General features: G+C 40.2%; 2 protein-coding genes across 4 annotated transcripts; both read right to left on the bottom strand.

Moving 5' to 3' along the window:
- Positions 1-2,221: 2,221 nt before the first annotated feature.
- On the bottom strand, positions 2,222-4,129 carry LOC137186816 (olfactory receptor 8U3-like). Its single transcript, XM_067595851.1, has one exon. It carries the CDS (start codon positions 3,835-3,837, stop codon positions 2,905-2,907), a length of 933 nt encoding a protein of 310 aa, XP_067451952.1. The 5' UTR covers positions 3,838-4,129; the 3' UTR covers positions 2,222-2,904.
- A 4,750-nt stretch (positions 4,130-8,879) lies between these two features.
- On the bottom strand, positions 8,880-22,585 carry eif2a (eukaryotic translation initiation factor 2A). 3 transcript variants are annotated; one of them, XM_067595654.1, is made up of 16 exons: positions 22,479-22,584; positions 20,987-21,056; positions 20,555-20,626; positions 20,289-20,407; positions 19,121-19,220; positions 18,745-18,827; positions 17,073-17,146; positions 16,833-16,977; positions 16,641-16,757; positions 15,603-15,759; positions 15,386-15,470; positions 13,084-13,416; positions 12,166-12,279; positions 11,852-11,965; positions 11,068-11,133; positions 8,880-9,663 (listed from the first exon to the last, which is right to left on the bottom strand). In XM_067595654.1, the coding sequence occupies exons 1-16, from the start codon at positions 22,504-22,506 to the stop codon at positions 9,598-9,600; spliced, it is 1,743 nt and encodes a 580-aa protein (XP_067451755.1). In that variant the 5' UTR covers positions 22,507-22,584; the 3' UTR covers positions 8,880-9,597. The 3 variants fall into 3 exon arrangements, with proteins under 3 accessions (XP_067451755.1, XP_067451757.1, XP_067451756.1); XM_067595655.1 differs by lacking the exon at positions 8,880-9,663 and having other exon boundaries at positions 11,072-11,133; positions 11,795-11,965; positions 22,479-22,585; XM_067595656.1 differs by lacking the exons at positions 18,745-18,827; positions 19,121-19,220; positions 20,289-20,407; ... (1 more) ...; positions 20,987-21,056; positions 22,479-22,584 and adding an exon at positions 17,962-18,166.
- Between the last annotated feature and the right edge of the window lie 1,222 nt (positions 22,586-23,807).

Here is a 23,807-nt window from a genome sequence, read left to right as displayed (position 1 = left end):
ACCGTCACGTCACGGCGGGGCGGGCTTTCTGGTTTCTGGCTGCGAGTGAGCGGGACAAAGGCACGCGCCCCGCTCACTTAAACTGCCCGAGAGAGAGGAAGGAGCGCATACAGGAGAAAAAAACAGAGGAGGAGGCAGTAAAATTAGCCAATAGGAGCGCAGATACCTTTGATTGGCAGCAGGATCAACCAATGGAAGGCCGTAAACTGCTTCTACGGTTCAACCTCAGTTTAGTCTCACTGGTGACGTTTCTGTCTGGATTTAAACAATTTCATTTATTAAATTTTTATCGTCTCAATTGATAAGTTTGTCAACTGATACATTTAAAAGCACACACACACACACACACATATAATTTGATCTGACATTTCTTTGACATCATATAAGCTGCAGGAATAGTCTGAAAACTTCAACAGTTCAACAGAAAGTGAACATTAATGATTTTAGATGATGTGTGAAACACAAATAAAACAATCCGCTAAGACTGCAAATTCTGTTTCAGGCCCAGTTTTCCAGCCAAGCTAACGAAAGGAGTCACATGACAGATAAAACTGGTTGAAATGAGCTTCCTTCCCACGTCCTGGCTCGCTGTTTGGAAGCTTGGAGAGGAACTGCTGATGTTTTAGATCCAGATCAGACAGGAGGGGTTATGAAATTATATACAACACAAACCAGCCCTTTAATCTGTGAGCTAATTTAATATAATTTATATGATCTCATAGGACATCCGCATCATAGTGAAATGCACCTTTTAGTGAGTCGCTGTTAGCTAGTCAATCAATCAATCAATCAATCAATCAATCAATCAATCAATCAATCAATTTTTATTTATATAGCGCCATATCACAACAGAAGTCATCTCAAGGCACTTTTCACATAGAGCAGGTCAAGACCGTACTCTTTAATTTACAGAGACCCAACAATTCCCCCATGAGCAGCACTTGGCGACAGCGGTAAGGAAAAACTCCCCTTTAACGGGTAGAAACCTCAAGCAGACCCCGGCTCTTGGTGGGCGGCCATCTGCTTTGACTGGTTGGGTTGAGAGAGAGAAAGAGAGGGAAAGGGGGAGGGGGGACAGAAGAAAAACAATGACAACAACAAACAACAACAAGCACAAGTATCAACAGACAGGGAAGGATGCCATCGGGACTGTGAAGGACCGCGAAGGTTCGGCCCGGGACTCAGGTTTTCCTGTGAGATGAGAAAGCACAAAAAAACTCCGGGGAAGAAGCAAAGTTAGTGACATGCATTGATGTTACATGAATGCATACAGATGGAGAGGAGGAGGAGGAGAGAGGAGCTCAGTGCATCATGGGAAGTCCCCCAGTAGTCTAGGCCTATAGCAGCATAACTAAGGGCTGATCCAAGGCGAGCCTGGTCGGCCCTAACTATAAGCTTTATCAAAAAGGAAAGTTTTAAGCCTACTCTTAAACATAGAGAGGGTGTCTGCACCCCGGACTGAATCTGGAAGATGGTTCCATAGAAGAGGAGCCTGATAGCTGAAGGCTCTGCCTCCCATTCTACTTTTAAAGACTGTAGGGACCACCAGTAAGCTGCATACTCAAAACAAAGTCAAAAACAAAAATATTAGAGATTCATATTTGATGTTCAACACACATTTTTGGTAAATATTCTAAACGGCTTCTTCAACGAGCAAGTTGCTTTAGCTGAAGAAGGCCATGGGATACAGTCAAAAGCTCTGGGAACAGTTAGTCGACCTTCGTTCAGAACATTTAGAACAGAAAAAGTTCAGAGTTGCAAATTTAAAACCACTGAGTTTACTGTGATTCTTCTATAAGTTCATCTACTGCCTGATACTCGTATACTAATACTATTAATATTAATAAATGACAGTTCATATTTACTTCTGTTTGTATTGTGTGTTTACTTTCTTAAAAATATTTCCATTTCTCCAGGTTATAATTCTATGACAGGTTTAACTGTAAACCCATTTCTTCCTCCTGTTTTCCCAGTTATTGCTTTGTGCAGGTGACACATCTTAACATCAGTGACATCACACATGCACATTGATCAACTCTTACAGTAACTTCTTCTGAGACTTTGAGATGCATGTTGGTAAATTTTTATTAGAATCACAATTATAAACGAGTTAAACAGCGTAGTTAATATATTATAATAAGTTATATTGTCATTTTAGGGGTAATTTTAGGATTTAGTGTATAAAATTCAAAATGTCAAAGTCACCATTTCTCACTAAATCTTCTTTTATCTCAAATGAACTTCTGCAAAGTGTTACAGACGAATGATTTACTGACTCTTTTCTCATCACATCTACATAGTATCTCTATGACAGGTGAAACTGTTTCTGTAAACAGGATACAGATGGAGTGCTGAAATAAATATTGTACGGGTAAAATATGATAAGTTACTTTATATACATACAGCAGGTACAAGCAATAAAAATACACAGGTGTGTTTTTCTCAATGCTGAAATGTTGTCGTCCACAGTGACAGGATCTGCCATGTTTTGCAAATATCGAGCATTTTTGCTACAAGGGGATTCTCTCACGAGACAGTCGTGTTTCTCTGGAATAGAGACGGGAATGTTTGCCTGCCAAAATATCTGATCTTGCAGTCCAATATCAGCTTGTAGTGACTGCATCATTATCAAACAGTTTTATGGGTTTGTTTAGACTCTGGCAGCATTTGGTTAAGGTGAGGGAAAGATCATGATGTTGGTTTAATACAAAAATGTCTGTCAATGTCCACCATCCACCTTGACCTCTTAAATTTCTTTAAATTAATTACTGGAACTTTATTTCAATACATCACAATCTACATTATTCATTGGCAGTGAGACACTGTCAGGACTTTTCAAATCACTAAATGTTTCAATGCAAAGTGTTACAAATGAATGATTTACTGACTCTTTTCTCATCACATCTACATAGTATCTCTATGACCGGCCAACATCTTAGAACAGAACAGATTTCGTATTTTTGACGTTTGCAGTCCATACATGATAGGATTCAGAAGTGGAATGATCAGCAGATAAACCAACACAATGATTCTCAGCACACTGGAAACACTGCTCACATCAAATCTACTCTGAAGTGTTACAAACAAACATGCAAAAGAAAAGTTAAGGAGGGAAGCGAGGTGAGGTGTGCAGGTACTGACGGCTTTCTGTCTGGTCTGTTTAGAACCAGAAAAACAAACTTTAAGAATTTTCATATAAGAGAAAAGGATTGGAAACAGAGGTACTACGACGGAGAGAAAAGTGTCAAAAAGCCCATAAATGTTATTGACTTTGGTGTCAGAACATGCCAGCTTAACAATAAAGTAGTTATTGCAATACAAACTGTTTATGATGTTTCCACACAATGTCAAACGGATGTTTAAGGATAAAGTAATAAGAAATTTCACAAATGAGTACAACCATATCACAATAATAAAGATGACTGACCTGTTAGACGTCATCCGTGTGTTATATTGTAGAGGACAACAGATAGCGAGGTATCTGTCATAAGACATGATGGCTAAATTACTAAACTGTATATTTGCATACGTATACAAACAGAAAATCTGCAGGAAGCAGAGAGAAGCAGAAACAGTGTGAATATCAGAGAGGATCTGAACCAGAAGGAATGGGAAGAACCCTGTACTACCATACAGTTCATTTATAAACAGGCTGCACAGAAAAAGGTACATAGGTTCATGTAAGCTTCTGTTCATACAGATAACCACGGTGAGTGATGTGTTGGCAGTAATGATAACAACGTATAACATCGCAGTCAACATGAAACAGAAATATTTCAAACCTCCAACATGCATATAAGCTCCAAGAATGAAATAAGATAAAGTTGAATTCACCATAATTTTTTTCAGAGACAAAACATCGAGTTTGCTTCTAATTATTGACCCCAAAATAAATCAAGTGTAAAGATAAAAAACTGAAACACGAGGATGCTGAGCTGACCATCTCCCTGCCCTCACTGACTGAAGCATTTGTGCTGTATTACAGACTGCTTTGCAGAAACATCTGCTGCTTTTTATACGTTCTTCAGATGAACCCGACTGGCCAGCCCCGCCTCAACATCAATCAATCAATCAGCTCTTATTTATATAGCGCCAAATCACAACAAAAGTCATCTCAGGGCTCTTTTCACATAGAGCAGACGACCCAACATTCCCCCCATATGAACATGAAGGCAGATACCAGTTTATTGATCAACACTCTTTGATTATCAGTTTAAACTAAGAACAAACCTTTAAAAGATACAAAGGAGGACGACTGCTGCACCAGCTAATCAATTGGAATTGATTAAATGTGTGAGATAAATAATATGAACAGTGTTACTTAACAAAATAGTGGAGAAAAAATCTACATTACACATAACACTGGACATACAGTGTATAACGTGTACATATGTTTGCATCGCTTAACATAATAAATATGTAGCAAAGTCTGAATGATGCTGAAAAATCGAATAATAATACGTTGGCCAGTAATCTTTTCTTTTTACATAAACAAAAACATAAAGAGGCGGACTGATATATATCGTCGTAGCTCTGATATCAGGGGCCGAGTCAATGATCTGGTCTGAGCCTTCCTCTCACTGTTAGTGTTGGTAGAAGGAAATACTCAGTTGAAGTATAACCTGCATCATCAGACTGATCAGTTCAACATCAGAACCCTTGAAATGTTTCACCACAGAAACACGAAGCTGCTGCAGCACATAGTAAGCTAGCTGAACTAGCTTACCTTCATCCTGCAATCAGTTTAAAATTTCAATTTAATTTTAATATTACTTTGTTGATTTCATTATTGTTAATATTACCTTAATTTTGTCTATTTTTATTCTTCTGTGTTGTGTTTTTTTGGGAGCAAATGCTAAGACACATCCTTTGTATGCTTGCACCGGCTAATAAAACAGATTCTGATTGAAGGGGATACATCATGTCGGCTGCAGCTCCATCAGCCTTAAACCTCTTAATAATATCAGCAGCAGTGATCACAGGAGCATCAGGCTGTTTGGAGATGCTCTTCTTACCTTTATGTTGACTGTACTTGGCTGTTACCTTTTTTCTAATGTCTTCAGACCTTCTCTAGTTTTTCTTCTGTTTTCCAAGTTCAGTGTGATGCACAAACAGCAGAATGAGTCACTTTCTGCGTTTAAACTGGCTGCTGAGTGATTATAAGGTTGAAAACAGCTGTGATACTAATTAAAACACAATAGTCTGCTTAAAGTATCACTACAAATCAATTATTTCTTACAACTTCTAAAGGGTACCAATAATTTTATCCAGATTATTTTATAATGTCTTTGTAGAATAAACATGAATTCACTTTTTTGTTCTGTTTCACTGCAAACCAAACACAGACATACACTGATAATAAAATATCTTTTAATTTCAACACTGTTCAGGGAGAATAATGCATCATTTTAATAAAATGCAAGAGGATCAATAATTTCAGCCACGTCTGTATATATATATATATATATATATATATATATATATATATATATATATATATATATATATATATATAAATATCCTGGTTCTGGGAGTTTGAGGGGTCTGTGCAGTATCTCAGCTGTTCCTAGGACTGGACTCTTCTGGACAGAGACCTCAGATGTTGTATCTGGAATCTGCTGGAGCCACTCTCCCAGTTTGTGGGTCACAGCCCCCAGTGCTCCCATTACCACTGGCACCACTGTTGCCTTCACTCCCCACATCTTTTCTAGCTCCTCTTTCAGCTCTTGGTATTTTTCGAGCTTGTCGTGTTCCTTCTTCCTGATGTTGCTGTCTCTTGGGATCGCTACGTCTATCACCGCTGCCTTCTTCTTCTGTTCCCATTGGTAAGCCATCACCAGTTTGTCAGTCTGGATCTGGAAGTCCCACAGGATCTTGGCTTGGTCATTCTCAACCACCTCCAGCCCATACTCAGTGCAGATGTTCCTGTACACTATGGTGTATGGCGTTCCATGTACGCTGTTCCTGCCTGCATCTTACACCCTGCTATTATGTGCTGAACTGTCTCAGGAGCATCTTTGCACAGCCTGCACCTGGGGTCCTGTCTGGTGTGTTAGATCCTCGCCTCTATTGATCTTGTACTGAGTGCCTGTTCTTGTGCTGCCATGATCAGTGCTTCTGTGCTGTCCTTCAGTCCAGCCTTTTCCAGCCACTGGTAGGATTTCTTAATATCAGCCACTTCTGTCGGTGGTACATGCCGTGTATATATATATATATGTATATATGTATATAAACAGAGCTTGTTTCTCTTTTTAAAGCAGAAAAGTCATTATACAATCTACCATTTTGTTCATATTGTATTATAGAAATATTCTGTACGCTCATGCTGCTGACACCACCCTTAAACCCCTGGACGCGGTCTACCACAGTACCATTCAGTTCATGACAGCAGGCAGGTATCACACTCACCACTGTGACGCATATAAAAAGGTTGGAAGATACAATTTAAGTCACCATCTTAATTTCAACTAAGTTTTTAAGGAAAGGGCTAAAATGTGCAGCCTAAGAAATGAAGTGACTGAGATAACAGAAGGGGGGGGGGGGGGTGAAGCAGTATATAAACTCCAGTGTTGTAGTCGATGGTGTTTCACTCTGACACCATCAAAGAGCTGACACACAGATGAAGAAGGTCTACATAAACAAAGACGACACAGCTGTGATTTCATCTTAATATTAACGATGCATCGATTGCAATTTGCTTGGATTTTTGGTGATTCTGATTTTCTTTATAAGAATTAAATACGATTTTTTTTTTGGACTTATAGGTATTACATATAGCAAGCTCACGCTAACGATAGCATATATATATACAGTACAGACCAAAAGTTTGGACACACTTTCTCATTCAATGAGTTTCCTTTCTTTTCATGACTATTGACATTGTAGATTCACACTGAAGGCATCAAAACTATGAATTAACACATGTGGAAATATGTACTGAACAAAAAAGTGTAAAACAACTGAAAATACGCCTTATATTCTAGTTTCTTCAAAGTAGCCACCTTTTGCTCTGATTACTGCTTTGCACACACTCTGCATTCTCTTGATGAGCTTCAAGAGGTAGTCACCTGAAATGGTTTTCACTTCACAGGTGTGCCCTGTCAGGTTTAATAAGTGGGATTTCTTGCCTTATAAATGGGGTTGGGACCATCAGTTGTGTTGTGCAGAAGTCAGGTGGATACACAGCTGATAGTCCTAGTGAATAGACTGTTAGAATTTGTATTATGGAAAGAAAAAAGCAGCTAAGTAAAGAAAAACGAGTGGCCATCATTACTTTAAGAACTGAAGGTCAGTCAGTCTGAAAAATTGGGAAAACTTTGAAAGTGTCCCCAAGTGCAGTCGCAAAAACCATCAAGCGCTACAAAGAAACTGGCTCACATGAGGACCGCCCCAGGAAAGGAAGACCAAGAGTCACCTCTGCTGCAGAGGATAAGTTCATCCGAGTCACCAGCCTCAGACATCGCAGGTTAACAGCAGCTCAGATTAGAGACCAGGTCAATGCCACACAGAGTTCTAGCAGCAGACACATCTCTAGAACAACTGTTAAGAGGAGACTGTGTGAATCAGGCCTTCATGGTAGAATAGCTGCTAGGAAACCACTGCTAAGGACAGGCAACAAGCAGAAGAGACTTGTTTGGGCTAAAGAACACAAGGAATGGACATTAAACCAGTGGAAATCTGTGCTTTGGTCTGATGAGTCCAAATTTGAGATCTTTGGTTCCAACCACCGTGTCTTTGTGCGACGCAGAAAAGGTGAACAGATGGACTCTACATGCCTGGTTCCCACCGTGAAGCATGGAGGAGGAGGTGTGATGGTGTGGGGGTGCTTTGCTGGTGACACTGTTGGGGATTTATTCCAAATTGAAGGCATACTGAACCAGCATGGCTACCACAGCATCTTGCAGCGGCATGCTATTCCATCCGGTTTGCGTTTAGTTGGACCATCATTTATTTTTCAACAGGACAATGACCCCAAACACACCTCCAGGCTGTGTAAGGGCTATTTGACCAAGAAGGAGAGTGATGGGGTGCTGCGCCAGATGACCTGGCCTCCACAGTCACCGGACCTGAACCCAATCGAGATGGTTTGGGGTGAGGTGGACCGCAGAGTGAAGGCAAAAGGGCCAACAAGTGCTAAGCATCTCTGGGAACTCCTTCAAGACTGTTGGAAGACCATTTCAGGTGACTACCTCTTGAAGCTCATCAAGAGAATGCCAAGAGTGTGCGAAGCAGTAATCAAAGCAAAAGGTGGCTACTTTGAAGAAACTAGAATATAAGACATATTTTCAGTTGTTTCACACTTTTTTGTTAGGTATATAATTCCACATGTGTTAATTCATAGTTTTGATGCCTTCAGTGTGAATCTACAATTTTCATAGTCATGAAAATAAAGAAAACTCTTTGAATGAGGTGTGTCCAAACTTTTGGTCTGTACTGTATATACATGTATATATACACACATATATATATGTATATATATATACACACACACACATATATATACATATATGTGTGTATATATATACATATATATGTGTTGCTTTCTTGTCTGTAGCTGACCTTTTTTTTTTTACATAAAATTTAAACATTTAAATAAAAATCACTAAAATTTAATGTAAAAATTAATATACATGTTAAAATGTATAACATATAGCCCTGTGATAACATTATTGCAGTTATTTTCGCTAAAACAAGTTTATTTTTAACTTAAATATAATTGTTAATCTTTCAAATTCTTAAATATGACTGGTTTACTCGTATTATCATTATTGTAACAACATCCTGCTTTATGAATATGAATAAGTCACCTGACACATCACATGTTATTTGCTTCCTGTGTTTCAGATTGACAGACAGTAACGATTCATAAACATCACGACTCGATCACAAAGAGTTTATTAGAGCTGTCGTCAGTAAGCAGTGAAGCATGGCAATGAGGCTCTTATTCTCAAAGTAACACTGTCAAAGGCTTCAGCATCTGTACAGATGTTGCATAGCAACAGGGCTTCAATGGACTGATTTCAATTTGATGTCAGAGTGGAGAATCAGCTGATCACACAGTTAACGTACGTTCCAGCATTTAGTGAAATCAAAATGTCAGACTGCTCCTTTAAAGAAGAATATTTCCTGTTTCCTGTCTGCGATGTTCAACACTCAGCTGTTATCTGACCTCACTCTGCTTCCTCTCGTCCTTTTTCAGGACTACGTTTCCCAGAATGCCTTTTTGACATTCTCAGAAAGACAAAAGGAAGGAATGAATTTGATGTTTTCAGTCACAAGCGGCTGAATAAAAACAGAAAACTAAACATCCAATCAAGTTCATGACTGTGGCCACACCTCTTTGATAAAACCCCGCCCCCCTCTCCTCACCTGTCATCAGGTGACTGACAGGTGAGGAAGAACGAGCTCAGCACTAAAGACTCAGACAGATGCAGCCTTCAGTCTGTTTAAGTGCAACAAAAATGTCAACAGTGTTTCTGACACACACACACACAAACACACACACACACACACACACACACCAGCTCCAATGTGGTTTCTGTGTGTGTGATGCATTGTGGGATTTGGAGGCATGGCCTGTTGCTCCAGCGGCGCCTCCTACTGTCCTAACTGCAGCTCCTCCAGCTCCTTCAGCAGCTGCTCCTCCTTCTGGATCTTCTCCAGCTGAGAGAACAAACACAACATGCAGAGGATGAAACTATTCTGTCATGATTAAACACACAACATGTGATTTCAGCCGCTAGGCGTCTCAATCAAAACAATAACAACAGACGGAGTGTGATGATGGTGTGAAGCAGCAAGGGATCATGGGAGTTGTTGTCTTCGTTGTTAAATAACCAGCTTCAGCGGGATAGGATTACTCCAGTGTTCATCATTCGGGATGTTTTTACCCGCAGAGGTCTCCTCCTCTCCAGAACAAACGTACATGCAGATTAAAATCGTTAAAATACTAATTAAAGCTGTTTTACCTAAAAAAATCAATATTTCTCCGACAATGTTTGGTGACCAGCGGACTTCCTGGAGGGGCTGTTAGCCGAGCTGCTGCTAACGTTTGTCCAGTTTATTTCTCTGATAACTTAAGATCCAGACGTCCAATGACTAAAATCCTTCTTCTGGCTAAAAGATATAGTTAAAAACCACCTAAATTTATCATGAAAATGTGTCTTAAATAATGAATAAAAGTCCATTTATAACAGTTTGTGTGGAACAACCACAACGCCGATGTATTATCTTGTATGTGTGTAAGTTACTCTTTGGTAGACGCCATTGTAGCGGACAAACACAGCGCCGCCGTATGCATCTGGTGCGTGTTTACTCTTTGGTAGAGGAGGTATGACGTCATCGACAGGCAACCAAATGAAACGGTCCGTTACTTTGATTAAATTACAGATTTCTCTGAGTTTGAAAATACACAACTCAACAACATATATAACACAGGTCTAGTTGTTTCTAGACATTTAATGTGGAATAATTACAGATTATAGCTTTAAATGTTCAAAAGAAAGGAATAACATGACACCGAGGTCACTGATGTGGAAAAACTAAACGTGTTTCAGCCATAATTAATGTTATTATTATTAACTGCAGCTGTTGCCTTCATGCAGTCATTGGTTAGTCCTGCAGTAAGAAACCAGGAGGTGACTTTGGATATGTGCATATTGTATCTTTCCTTGTGTTCACGTTTAGGATTGTGACTGAATGTTTGAGATAACGAGGCAGCTCGTTAACGTATTATTACTTGAATCACAGAGTTTAGATTCACATCACAGCTGATGCGATCTGTGACAGAAGCCTCAACTTTAACATTACAGAGACATTTGCATCTTTTCCAGTAAATGACATCATTAATTGCTCTTTAACAGCTAATCTGCAGGATCTGAACCACTTAGTCTCACCTGCAGCTGCTGCTGCTTCTCCTGCTTTAACATGTCAAAGTGTCTGCTGTGAAATGAAAACTGACTTTTTGTTTGGTCGTTCTCGTCCTTTCACACAACTTTAAAAACTTTTAAACATGTTAAAAGAACTGAAGAGGATGATGATGATGTGTCTGACGGTGCGTGAAGTCACCTGGTTTTTCTGCAGGACTTTTCCAGACGCCTGCTGGTCCTTCAGCTCCTCGATGGCCTTCAGTTTCTGAAACACACAAACATCACTGACATCTGTTGTTTCTTCAAAGGGATCATTTTTAAAATGACGTCATTAATAATAAAGATTTAGATATAATCAGACTCCCTGCAGTCCCGTACACACGGCAACAAAGGGTTAAAACAGCAGAATGCACGCGTGACGTCCTGCCATAAAAATAATAAATGATTTCTTTGAAACTTCTCATAAACTTGCTGTGAAGAAATGTTTCTGGACAGAAGAGCAAAGACTCTACATTTACAATTAAAACAAGACAAATCATCATCATGTTTCTGTAATGATAATATGAAGCTTTTATTCTGGTTTTGTCTTCAAGTGGAAATCAAGAGACGACATATTTGTACTTTGTTACCTTAAATAATAATTTATAGTCACATATTTAAGAAAATACAAGAAGCCGTCTCATGTTTTATTTACTTATTGGCTAAAAAAAAGTCACTTTTAAGACTTTTCTGGCTGTTAGGAACCGTTTTATTCTAGAGGCAGAACTGCAAAAAGGTTTGAAATGAAGGTCGGGTCCAGAAAACTGATGGAATTTGTTTATTTTTTAGTAAATGATTGTCTTTAATGTGTGTGTGTGTGTGTGCAGGTTAAGTTATATAAGTTGTTCATTATCTCTGTTATTAATTATTTTGATGAATCTAATAACCTCATTCCTTCTGACAGATCATGTGACCCGTCGCAGTAAAGACGAACCGCTCTTCACCTTCTTTACGTTCTTTATCTTCTTGTCCATCTCCGGGTCGCCGCAGGTCGGCTCTGATTGGCTGTTTCTGACAGGGGCGGGGTTAGATGGAGGTTCAGGTTCAGGCTTCGCCTCCTGCAGAATGAAAGAAATGAGTCACAACATATAAATATCTTTATATTATAATCATTTAAAAAAAACATTTCTATGAAGGCTGAGTCTGTGAAATACTGTCACATGTGATAAGCAGGAAGTAACCTCCTGTCTTATAAATATATTTTAATCCTGACAGCAACAGTTGGGAAGCAGAGAAACAGGTGAGCGCGGCGGTTCACCTGTTTAGCTGCTTTCTTGGCTTCTCGCTTCCTCTGGTTCTTCAGAGCAGTTTTAGAAAGATTCTTCTCTCCTGAAACACCCGGTCGCATGTTCTGTGGCGGCTCCTCCTCGTGCTGACGGACAGAAACACATCGAGTAAATAAGTAAGTAAAACTTTATTTATATAGCACCTTTTTTTTTTAAACACAGGTTACAAAGTGCTTTACAGTGACGTTGGGACACATTCAGACATCTCACACATACGAACGCAGCGAGCATACAGTCATCACCCAGAGCACACACTTGGATTTATCAAATGTTACGAGAAAGCTGTTCTAAAAAAGGAGGTTTTTAGGTGTTTTTTTTAAACAGTCAACAGCTTCAGCTGATCTGATGGAAGTAGGGAGATTGTTCCAAAGTCTGGTTGCCAGGGCAACAAAAGCACAGTCGCCTTTGGTTTTTAGTTTGGCGCGTGGTACGGCCAACAGGTTTTGGTTGGAAGACCTACATGACCACATGGTAGTAAACGGGCTTAGTAGCTGGGATACATATGCAGGAGCTAAACCGTGTAAGACTTTATAAGTGATTAAGAGAATCTTGAAATCAATCCTGAGCTTCACTGGCGGCCGATGCTAAAACAGGAGTGATGTGGGATCTGCAGCCGGTCCTGGTTAGTAGCCTCGCTGCTGCGTTTTATACAAGCTGAAGACGTGACAGGTCAGCTCGGCTACGGCGAGTGAAAAGGGAGTTACAGTAACCGAGGCATGAACGATGTGCTCTAGGTCAGAGACTGACAGTAATGGTCTGATTTTTGTAATGTTCCTGAGTTGAAAAAAGCAGGATTGAACCATTTTATTGACACGGCGTCATTATTATAAATATCCTGTGTTTTATTCTTCAGGTGAGATAAACCTGTCAGGTATTAACCGTCTCCTCACCAGTTTGGAGCTGGGCGTGGCCGGCAGGTGTCTCAGAGCAGGCGGGCGGTAGGCCTGTGTGGGCGTGGCCTGTGTGCTTCCCAGCTCGCTGGGCGCCGCCTGGTACTTGATGGCCCGCTCAGGGAAGCTGCCGTCGGGGAACGGCTGCCAGCGGACCTCCCATAACTCGGAGCCGGACGCCACGTCCCACTTGTGCAGCACGGAACCGGTGTAGTGCCAGATCTTATAACCGTTGCTGACACGCAGCCGTGGTGAACAGGTCGCCGTGACGACGTGCTCGCCATCGGGGCACCAGGAGAAGTGTGTAGCGTCTGGAGCCTGAGGTTTGGACACCTGAGTGGAAAGAAAAGGTTAGACTAACTTGTACCTCGTCCTGCTGGATCTCTGACACAGCTGACCAGTAAAGACGTTCAGGTCCAATCAGGGACAGGAACTCCTTCTCTCATTGTGGTGTATTTTCATTAAAAGTCATTGGTGTGCTTAAAGACAATATTAAGCTATGCAGATTGATTTTATAAGTTTATAAGCGATAAGGGCTAGTGTGATACAATTTGTATTGGTGTAGTTATAATCTCATGAACCATATTTAATCACACTGTACGTATAGAGGCACGGCAGAAGAATCATAATCATACACTGGAGAAATTTGAGTGTGTTTGTATTACATGTCACTTTGCTTGGGTCTGCTAAAGTCTTCACCTTTCAAAAATACTCTCTGGAGGAGATCAAGAAATAAGGGTGTAAAATGACTAGAATAACTTATAAAAAAAATAAGAGGCCAGAAGACAACTTGGCAATAATGGTGTAAAATGATTCCCAATACTTATATATAAAAATTGGATATAATCAGGTAGAATTGAATATGCCAGTACATATCCTCAAACACCTCAAAACCTGTTTTGAAGAGTTTTGACCAACAACGAGTGACGGAGATAAAAGATAATAATTGGTCAAAAATTAGGGAGGGTGGATGATAAGGTGTGACCTAAGCCGACCCAAGGACATAAAAACAATGAACCCCAAAGAAAAAACCTTTGGAGCGATTTGGTTCTTTGTAAAAGTGCTACTTGCTCCCCTTTTTTGCCGGCATTAAAGAACACTTTGGTGCTTGGACCTCTGACTCCCTTTTTATTTTCAAGAGAGAGTTTTTTGCTCTGGTACCTTTTTCTGCAACAATTTGATACAAAATCATCTATCATCCAAGTGGAGCAAAGTGACCTGTGGCGTTCCCCAAAGGCTCAACGCATGGGCCTCTTTCCTCTAAATGCCTCCATCAGGCCAAACTACGCAAAGCAGTAAAATAAACGATCAATATGCAGATGACACTCAGACTTATCTCTCTCTGTCCTGTAGATTCTCTCTGGAAATGCACTGAACAAATCAATGATTAGATGAGTGGTTTACAACTCAACTGCTGAAAATGTTGAAGTTCTTTAAACTTTGCGTCACAAGAAGAGAGTTTTATACCATGAGGAAAGTTGTTTGGCACAGAGAGCTTACAAACTGTCCGTCTGACGGATGATCTGACGAGACTCAGAGGGAAGGACATGTTCTCACACTCAACATGTGCATCAGCATCATTGGGGTCTTTGGTTTTAAAGCCTTTTGGTGCATTTTAAACAAACTCTGATGCTTCAGTTTAGGGTAGAATTTATAAAGGCCCGCTCCACTCAAAAACATGTTTTTCTTCTGGTTCCTTCAGTTGGATGTTTGTTCTCTGTGCAGAGTTTGTTTTCATTCATCTGCTGAAGGAGGAAAGTTTCTCTGAGCTCAGTGAAAATCTGATTATAAAGTCTGACGAGAAAACTTGAAGCCTCCAGAGCACAAAGACTTTACAGTGAAGCAGGAGACATCTGGTGTCCTGCAGGAAAACATCACGTTTATAGAGTTTGTAGATTTAATGAGGCAGAAGGAGATTTTAACAAGATAATTTAACTTTTTTTTGCGGAAAAACCTAATCAGACACACATTATCATCCAAAGTAGAGTATTTTATACACATCTTAAACATGTCTGGAGGAGACTGTGTTCCTTCAGTGCACAAAGAAGAAAAACATTGGATGTAGTTGTTTAAAGGAGGCAATTATGTGATTTGTTGATCCTTGACTCAGACTGTGAGGACAGTGACTGAGACGTCAGTCTGACGTTCTGATTCAGTACTTTGTTAAACGTGAGTCGTGTGTTCTGGTCGTTTAAAGCTCCTCTCGGATGGTCTTTTTCCTAACGTGCCATCAGATCAGGGGACAAAATCAGTCTGTAGACTAAAATCAGCTCTTGTGTTTGTTTGTGCTACTGTTCTTCACCTGTTTGTACTTCTTCACGTCCCAGACCTCCATCTGGCCCCGCAGGTTCCCGAAGCCGGCCAGGACCAGGATGTGGCCCTGAGGACTGGAAACAGGAAAGACGATACAGAAGACCTTTATCAAACTGGCTACCGATCACTGACATCCAGCAGCTGTCGATTCATGAACGGAAAGTCAAACACGTCAGTAAACCTGAGCATCGGGTTCAGTTTCTCACCTGTAGTAGGCGGCGTTTCGCGGTCCAGTCCCAAAGTCGAACACCGGGTCACATTTGAGGTTGAAGATGGTGGCCTTGGCTGGCATGAAGCCGTACACCACACAGAACTCCGTAGAGTTCGGACTCCACGACACGTCGTAGATCGGCCCGTTTTTCACTGTTTCCAACATGAAAACAGAGAAACGTTGAGTCGAGCGGCGAGACGTTTCCTGCTTCATTTCCTGCCTCACTTACAGTTTGTTCCTCAGAGGTTTTTCTCATTTTGTTCCTCCGTCTTTATTAAAAGCTAAAACATGTTTTTAGAGATATGAGAGTCAATAATTATTTTGCTGGAATTCAATATTTACTCCTCTTATAAAGTTTTGATGGCTTTTCTTACCCTAATAGTCCAACGATGTTCTGTCTAATATGTTGTTCGTGTTGCAGGTTCAGTTTCCTTCTTGTGATGGGAGTCCAGCCTACAGAGCTCTGATTGGCTACGTTCTTTATTTAATGTAATTCTGTTTAACTTGTCTTGACTCTCTGTATAAACATTTCCTGCACAAGCAAGTTTGTTTACTTTAAATTCATATTTAGCTGATGGTAAAGATGTCTTTGTGTGCATATCACATCTTTAAATCTTTTATAAAATGTATTTTTTTTAATGTACAAACAAATACATAAAGCAGGGAGCAATTAGATTCAACCTGGTGCAGTGGAAACACAGGTCTATACTTCTTTTATTTATTATTATTTCTTCTCATTCATTTCAGAATAAAACAGATTTAAAACGCTGTTAAGGATTGTATCTGAGGGGGAAACGGCATCAACACACCGATTCTGTTTGACTGAAATGTGGGTTTGTGAAGAACAAACCTGTTCTGGTCAAACAGACTAAAGTTGTGGAATCCACACTTTAATTTCTGGTTTATTCGTCTTAATTTCAACACCACATTGTTCAAACAGCATAGAGCAACTATAGTTTTAATGCCTCTCCTCGTGTCTGATGTATTTCATAATAAACATTAGTGTGTGATATGTATAATAAAGGGTCCTTACGCAGTTGAACCAGAGCTGTCTCTCCGTTAACCGCCAGGTAATGCAGCGTCTGCTCGCCATAATATGAAGCTCCGGTTTTATCGACTTCAGTGCTCGCCGTCACCAACACGGCCGAGGCTGTGAGAGAGGAGGAGGTGATTAATGTTTACGTCTGATGAGATTATAAACGGCTTCGTATCTGGGCTCTCACACCTTTCTTGTTCCACTGCATGGTGACTCTGTCGGCCTTGAAGAAGCTCTTGTTGGCGAGCGCGGCGGTGGGTCCGCCCAGCACCGGGTACTGATACAGACGGACGAATGATGGGGCTCCTTTACTGCCCGGCACGTAGACGGCTACCTGCAGGGGACAAACAGGACCGAGACAGACTTGCTAGAGTAGAAACCGGAGCTCACACACACACTGCTGGTTGAAGGTTTTTGGTTTTTTCTCACCTTGCTGGGCTGACCTCCGGGTGACAATGCAAAGTCTGACACTTTCTGCATGTGAAGCTTGTTGGCGATGGTGTCTGAGGAGAGAAACACACTCAGGACCTCAGATACCTGCTGTCAAACAAGATCTAATAACAGCTGATCTGATCTTAATATTAACGGAGAAGGGGAGGCAACCATCCACAAAGTTCAAGCTGCATTCACATCAATCAGGCGTTGTGGGGAAAATTCCAGTCCTCTCATTGATTTGAATGGGGGTTAGTGTGTTTAAGGGTGCAGGAGTGTGGACCGAATAGGGTGCTGCAAAAAACCTCAGTGGCCCTGCGGGAAGAAGTTGAACCAGAATCAACTTTTGCAGAAACGCAACCCGACGTCTCACTGCGGTGGCCAATAACGTGAGCCGGCGATCAGCGGTACAAAGACGTCACTAGCACAAGGGGAGGACATTTCTCTTAACGTTACAAGTATAGTTAAGCTTTGCTGTCGGCTTCCTGACTCATTTTAACAAAGACGAGAGAAAAAGAGAGAGAGAGCGCAGCGGTGGTCGAGCGAGCTAGAGAGTGAATGGAGAGAGGGAGCGTAGCGAGAACAAAGCAGCGAACCGGATAAATAAACCATTATTTTCTGATTGTTTCACAGCTGTTACGTTCTAAAGCACAAAATAACACACCGACATCTCCTCACAACCCTGCAGGAAGGTGGAAGGGAAGTTCTGTATTTCTCTGTTTAGCATCTTCAGGCTAGGCTAACCTATTGTTGCTAACTTTGAGCTAACCTCCTTCACTTTTCCAGCATTTGGGGAAACAACAGACGTGACTTTTTAGCATTTATTAACTGACACACTGTAGTCTGTGCTGTACATTTACTGCCAGACTGACAACTTACTACTAACCTTTTCCTCTGCTCCGCTCGCATCCACCGTCACTTCTCTGCTCCTCGCTCTTTCCCGCTCGCTACGCAAACATACTCCTTAACGGAGCCGCGCGACCAGTGGTTTCCCAGGCAACGACGCAGAGGTTGACTCACGTACCGGAGCAGCGCTGCTCAGAGACTCCCAAACGCTGTCGGATATCAAATATTAAAAAAATATATTTTTTGGCCTGGCGGGGGTTCTCGTTGTGTCATTCTGGAGAAACACAGATTCAGTAACCGTTCAGTAAACGTTGAGTACAGTTAGACCCAGCAGGCTCCATCAGGTTGGGCGAGTTCAAAGTTGTGAAAACAACGGGGGTGTTTTGAATACACCCCCGTTGTTTTCACAAGCAATTTGTTAGTCTGTCCCCCCCGCCGCAGGAAATAATGGATTAATCATGGAAAGCTGTTGATGTAGCACTTTTCTCCTTATGAAAATAACACGGAGATTATTCGACCAATGAGAATTTAGTTGGATGAGAGCATATCGACCAACTAATCGACCAGCGGACTACAGCACTAGTGTGAATGCAGCTTTATAAATAACAGCAGAGCTCTCTGAGATGCCGATGGCTTTATGGCAGCAGATTCACCACTAAATGTAATGTAATGCTGCTGTCATCACTTATTTAGATTAATATAATTTATTTAAACAAGTTTCACTCAGTCAGCAGCTTAGTTTTATGTAGAATACATGTTAACTAAAGCCCGCTAACAGCTGAGCTAACGCTATTTAGCCTCAATTCAGACTTTAAACTCTTACTGAAGTCGTTCTTCTCAAAGAAGTGCAGCTCATTGTTGACGCTCCTCACAGCGATGTGCTCGTCTTCAGACCAGCTGGGACACCTGCAGCCAATCACAGACAGCTTTACAACAAGCACCTGCAGCCAATCACAGACAGCTTCACAACAAGCACCTGAACACTGAAGCTTTAATTTAAGACTTTTTAAAAGTTTATAGGATTTAGTGGCATCTAGTGTTTGAATGTAACAAACGTTCATTTATATGTAAAAGTTCCACAATACAAGTTTAAAAACAATTCATAATAATTCAATGTAGGACTTTTATTTCTTTGAGGAAACTGGGTTCAGTGGTTTTTAAGACTTTTAACGTGTGATCTGCTGTGAGCTGAAACTGACCAGCTGTCGACCTTCTTCTGGTACAAAGCTTTGATCAGCCGGCCGCTCGGCAGCTCCCACAGCTGGAGGTTAGCTTCACCCTGAGGACAGTCCTGAGACTCTGACACACACACACACACACACACACACACACACACACAGATTAACTTCTCGCTCATCTTGATTTTCTAGAATAAAATAAATGTGATTTTAGAATCTCAGGATTTAACTTCAGTTGTCGTCTAATCTCATTTTATCTCAACGTGTTTTCTCGTGTCGTTCTATTTTATCTCGTCTCATATCTGCAAATCTAATCTTTGCTGTGTCTCAAATCTCATATTTCTTTACTTACACTTAACAATTGAGTGCATAAGTGCGTTCACACTGAGAAGTATGGGAAATGCACTGTGAGAACCCAGATGGTGCACTCAAAACGGCCGGAAACGGAAGGGGAGGGATCACTTTTCAAACTGGAAATGGCGGCTGAGTACGTTGTTACAACGGTGAACATCACCGCATTATATAAATGTGAGTTATACGTGTGTTTTTTTAGCACTAAGCACCACTATACTGTTGTCAGATATAAGCCATCAGTATGTTTTTTGGGTTAATTTAGCAGTCTGTAATGATTTGATAGCGCGAACGATAACGTGAATGCTAACGTTAGCTAATGCCAATTTGCGACTCATTTCCGGTAAGTGCACAACAGCTGTGTTTGATTTGAGACGACACTAGCCTGTCCAAATTCGCGCACTACACCAGTAATATATAGTGTACACAGTGTACTAACAGAAGTATGTGATTTGAGACACAGCTCTTGTTTTGTCGTCTCCTCTCCAGCTCATTTTGCAGTTTATCCAGATAATCTCATCTAATATTCTTGTTTCTTCTTTTGTCATCCTAATCAATGCTAATCTCGTGTCGCCTGTCATTTCACTAAATCTCGTCTTGTCTCATCTAATTTTATCTTGTCGTCCCCAATTTATCTCGTACAAATTTGTCTAATCTCATCTTTTCTTGTGTCATTTAGTCTCATTTGATCTCATGTTGACTCCTGTAATTTCATCTAATCTCATCTCGTTTTATCTCGTCATTTTGTGTCGTTGTTACTTATCTCGTCCCATCTAATCTTATTTTTTCTCTTTCATCTTGTGTTTTCTATCTAATCTCGTTTAGTCTCTGGTCTTACTGCTGTAGGGCTGCCAGGTGACCAGAACGCTGCTGAGAGGAGAGAACGCCAGCAGAGCCGTCTTCGGGAGGTCAAGGGTCGTCACGATGGAGCCGTCTGAAGATTTCACCACAGAGACGCTGATGGACGGACAGAGAGGACAGATTTAAACCATAAGAACACTCCGAGTCTGTAAAGGTCCGATTTGATATCTGACAAACACAGAATGTTTGTTTTTGTAATTTTGTTTGAATTGGTCCTTTAATGATTTTGTAATAATTAATTACCTCTGTCCGTTGCACCAACCAAACAGCGTCCCATCTCTGCTGAAGGTGACGCACCTGCTGATCCGAGAGTCCCTGAGACACACACACACACACACACACACACACACACACACACACACACACACACACACACAGTTTCCATCACTTCAGAGGACATTACATTGACTTACATTCATTTCATGGAGACTTACCCTAATCTGAACATAACCATAAACTAACCTTAACTTAACCAAGTCTTCACCCTTAAATTAATGATTTACATTAAGTGAACTTTTGCTTTTTGTCCCCATAAGGGAGGCGAGTCCCCAAAACATCAGGAATACCTGGACCACACACACACACACACATACTGATGAATGTGCTTTATGGGGACGTTACTGTGAGGCTGTATGATGATGATGATGATGATGATGATGTCGTCAGGTGTTTTACCTCTGGAAGGCTGAATGCTGTTCACAGCCTGGAGGACCGCAGAGCAGAGACGTACCGTCTGATCCACGCACTGAAACACACACACAGTAAATCCTCTATTTTCTATAATCATCAATCGATCAATAATCTTGTTTTTTTTTACAGATTTATGGCCAAAACACTCAAACTGTTTAATTTAGTAAGAGAGGAAAGCAGCAGATCACATTGGAAAAACTGGAACCAGTTCAGAGTTTTTACTGGAGAAGTGATATAAAACACCTCATTATCAAACTGATCAATTCATATTCTGCTTAAATGAGTAATTCATTATTTCAGCATCAATTCAATCAGTGTTAATCACTGCTTCTTTCACTCTCAGCGGGTTTGGATCTTTTTACCAACATGTAATATAACAATAATAACAATACATTTTATTAGTTAAAAAAAAAAAAAACTTTAAATGTAAAACACAACATAACTGCAGAGCACAGCACGTAAGATATTAGATTAACAGAGAGAGAAGCTTAGAGCTCTTATTTGGAATCTGACGGCCAAATTTCATTAAGAAATCTGTTAATTTGAAGTTTCTGTGTTTATCGGCTCAGAAGTTCAGCACATTAAATTATACTGAAAACTGCCTGTGACACCTAAAATGTCACTTTTTTAATTCTGCATAAATGTAATTTCTCATTCAACACTTACATCAGTGTTTTTTGAACGTTCATGTTCAGCTCGTCAGTTACTTTAATGATCGTGAAATGTTGACAGCAGGTTTGATCAGTTATTGGAGAGACACTTGTGGGTTTTATTTATGCCAAATGAACCAAAAATCTATTCTGAATTAAATCTGAAGCTTTTTTAAATTTTTTTATTTTACATTAAACCAGTTTGCCAAATTCAAATCAACAGGAAATTACCAGATCTTGAACTGAGTTTGGCACATTGAATCAAGGTCTCTTACAATGACGATGGAGGCCAAACTTCATTGAGAAATCTATGAATTTGAGGTGTCCACGTTCACCGGTTGAGCAGCTCAGCACATATTATTATACTCAAGACAGTTTGTGAATCTGCAGCTGTCACTTTGCAGTTCGGCTGATATATTATCTCTCAAACAGCCGTTAACTTGGTGCATTTTAACAGTTTCTGACCGGATCATCAGTTATTCCCACAATGAAAAAGAGTCTCTGATACCGCGTGAACAAGCTTCACAACTTGATTAATTTCACCTGAGAGACACTGATCGGTTTAAATTTATGCCGAAAATCAACAAATAAACTGCTGATTTAAGACAAGTGTGTATTTATTTTTCTTTATGGATGAACATGTGTTTGCTAAAAGCAAATCATCAAAACATCGGAAGATTTAAACGGAATTTGGCGCAAAACTAGAGCCGATCGGACGGGTGAGCGCGGGATTTTTAACCGTCGGTGCTGCAGCTGGTCGGTAACATGTCGGTAACACGTCGATGTAAATATTTAAACACAGTTCACACAATTCTGAAATTACCCACCTGCTAACAGCGGGATGGGGGGCGCCATGTTTACGTGTGCAGGAAGAAGGAATCCAGTTGGCCGGAAATGCGTCGAGGCAGCGGAAGGCGGGGCGTGCAGTGCCACATCAGCACACTCCTTTGATTCACCACGTATTTAAACAAAGACACGTGTTTAATTCGTTAACCAGAAATTACCTGTGTCGTTATATTGTTAATAGGATGTATTATTATCAATAAATAAGATAAAATTTGTTTTTATTAATTTTTCAGGTTGGAGTTGAGTTTTAAAGCTGCGTCAAGCTGCCGGAGAGCAGCGCTGAGGGAGAAGACTTCCGTTTTCAAAGTGTGTGTACAGATCAATAAAGATCACATCTTCATATTAAATATCAAATTAAACCCTGTTGTGGCAATGAATCCTCTAAATATTGATTTGTGTTCTGTGTCCCTTCAATTCCCCAAAACTTCACTCAACAAAACACAACAAAAAACATTGAAGAATAAAAACAGCAGACAGAAAATAAAGAGTAAAAAGGACAAAAACAGCAGAGACAAAAATAGAGGGGGTTAAATATTAGAATAAAATTCAAAATAAAAACAACAAATCAAACTACTGCAAATGAAATAATAATAATGAAATAGTAGTAGTAATCATAATAATAATAATAAAGTAGAAAAATAACTATAATGAATAAGTCAAATAATAATGAACTGGCAAATAAATAAATAAATAAAATTAAACTAAACAAAGAGCAACAGAGATGTTATGTGATGTTTTGTGCAGGTTATTACTTTCAATGAGTCCTTAAAATTAGACAATTTCAACAAACAAAACTTTTAATTTATATATACAGATTTGCTCTAACAGTAAAATCCAATCAAAAATAGTTTTTGGAGTTAATAAAAGATTTGTCATAGCTTAATAAAACATTAAATACTTATGGTTGTGAAACGTTCTTTGGGTGTTGCCCACAGACGGACACTGTCATGTCCGTAGCTTACATGAATTATGGGTGCTGTAGTTTTTTTCACCGTCTACAGTAGTGATGATGTTGTTGAATTAAAACATTTATGGAGGGAAATCAAACCATCCTGATGAAATGAATAAAATCAAATGAATTTTATTTAACAGATTATGATTTACACACTGTTACATACAACCAAGCGGGTAGTACCAGGTCTGAAAAGTGAAGCCAACGTGGAAGTGCCTTAAACCTTCATTCTCTCTCCAGCAGGGGGCGACTCCACTGGCTCCAAAAAGCAGTCTGATTGTATAGAAGTCTATGAGAAAATGACCTCACTTCTCACTGGATTTATTACCTCAGTAAACACTTTCCTAATGAGTTTATG

Source organism: Thunnus thynnus, chromosome 7 (assembly GCF_963924715.1).
Source record: "Thunnus thynnus chromosome 7, fThuThy2.1, whole genome shotgun sequence".
NCBI lineage: Eukaryota > Metazoa > Chordata > Actinopteri > Scombriformes > Scombridae > Thunnus > Thunnus thynnus.
Note: the sequence above shows the minus strand (reverse complement) of the source record. Positions and strands in the feature narration are given on the sequence as shown.

Bases quoted from the DNA above. Each gene is read 5' to 3' on its own strand.
- LOC137186816 (XM_067595851.1), bottom strand. From the start codon at position 3,837: ATGGTGAATTCAACTTTATCTTATTTCATTCTTGGAGCTTATATGCAT.
- eif2a (XM_067595654.1), bottom strand. From the start codon at position 22,506: ATGGCGCCCCCCATCCCGCTGTTAGCAG. The intron at 18,828-19,120 runs GTCAGTTTCAGC...GATTGGCTGCAG, and splicing joins CAGAAGAAGGTCGACAGCTG to GTGTCCCAGCTGGTCTGAAG. The intron at 17,147-18,744 runs GTAAGAGTTTAA...TTCTCTCCTCAG, and splicing joins CTTTGAGAAGAACGACTTCA to ACACCATCGCCAACAAGCTT.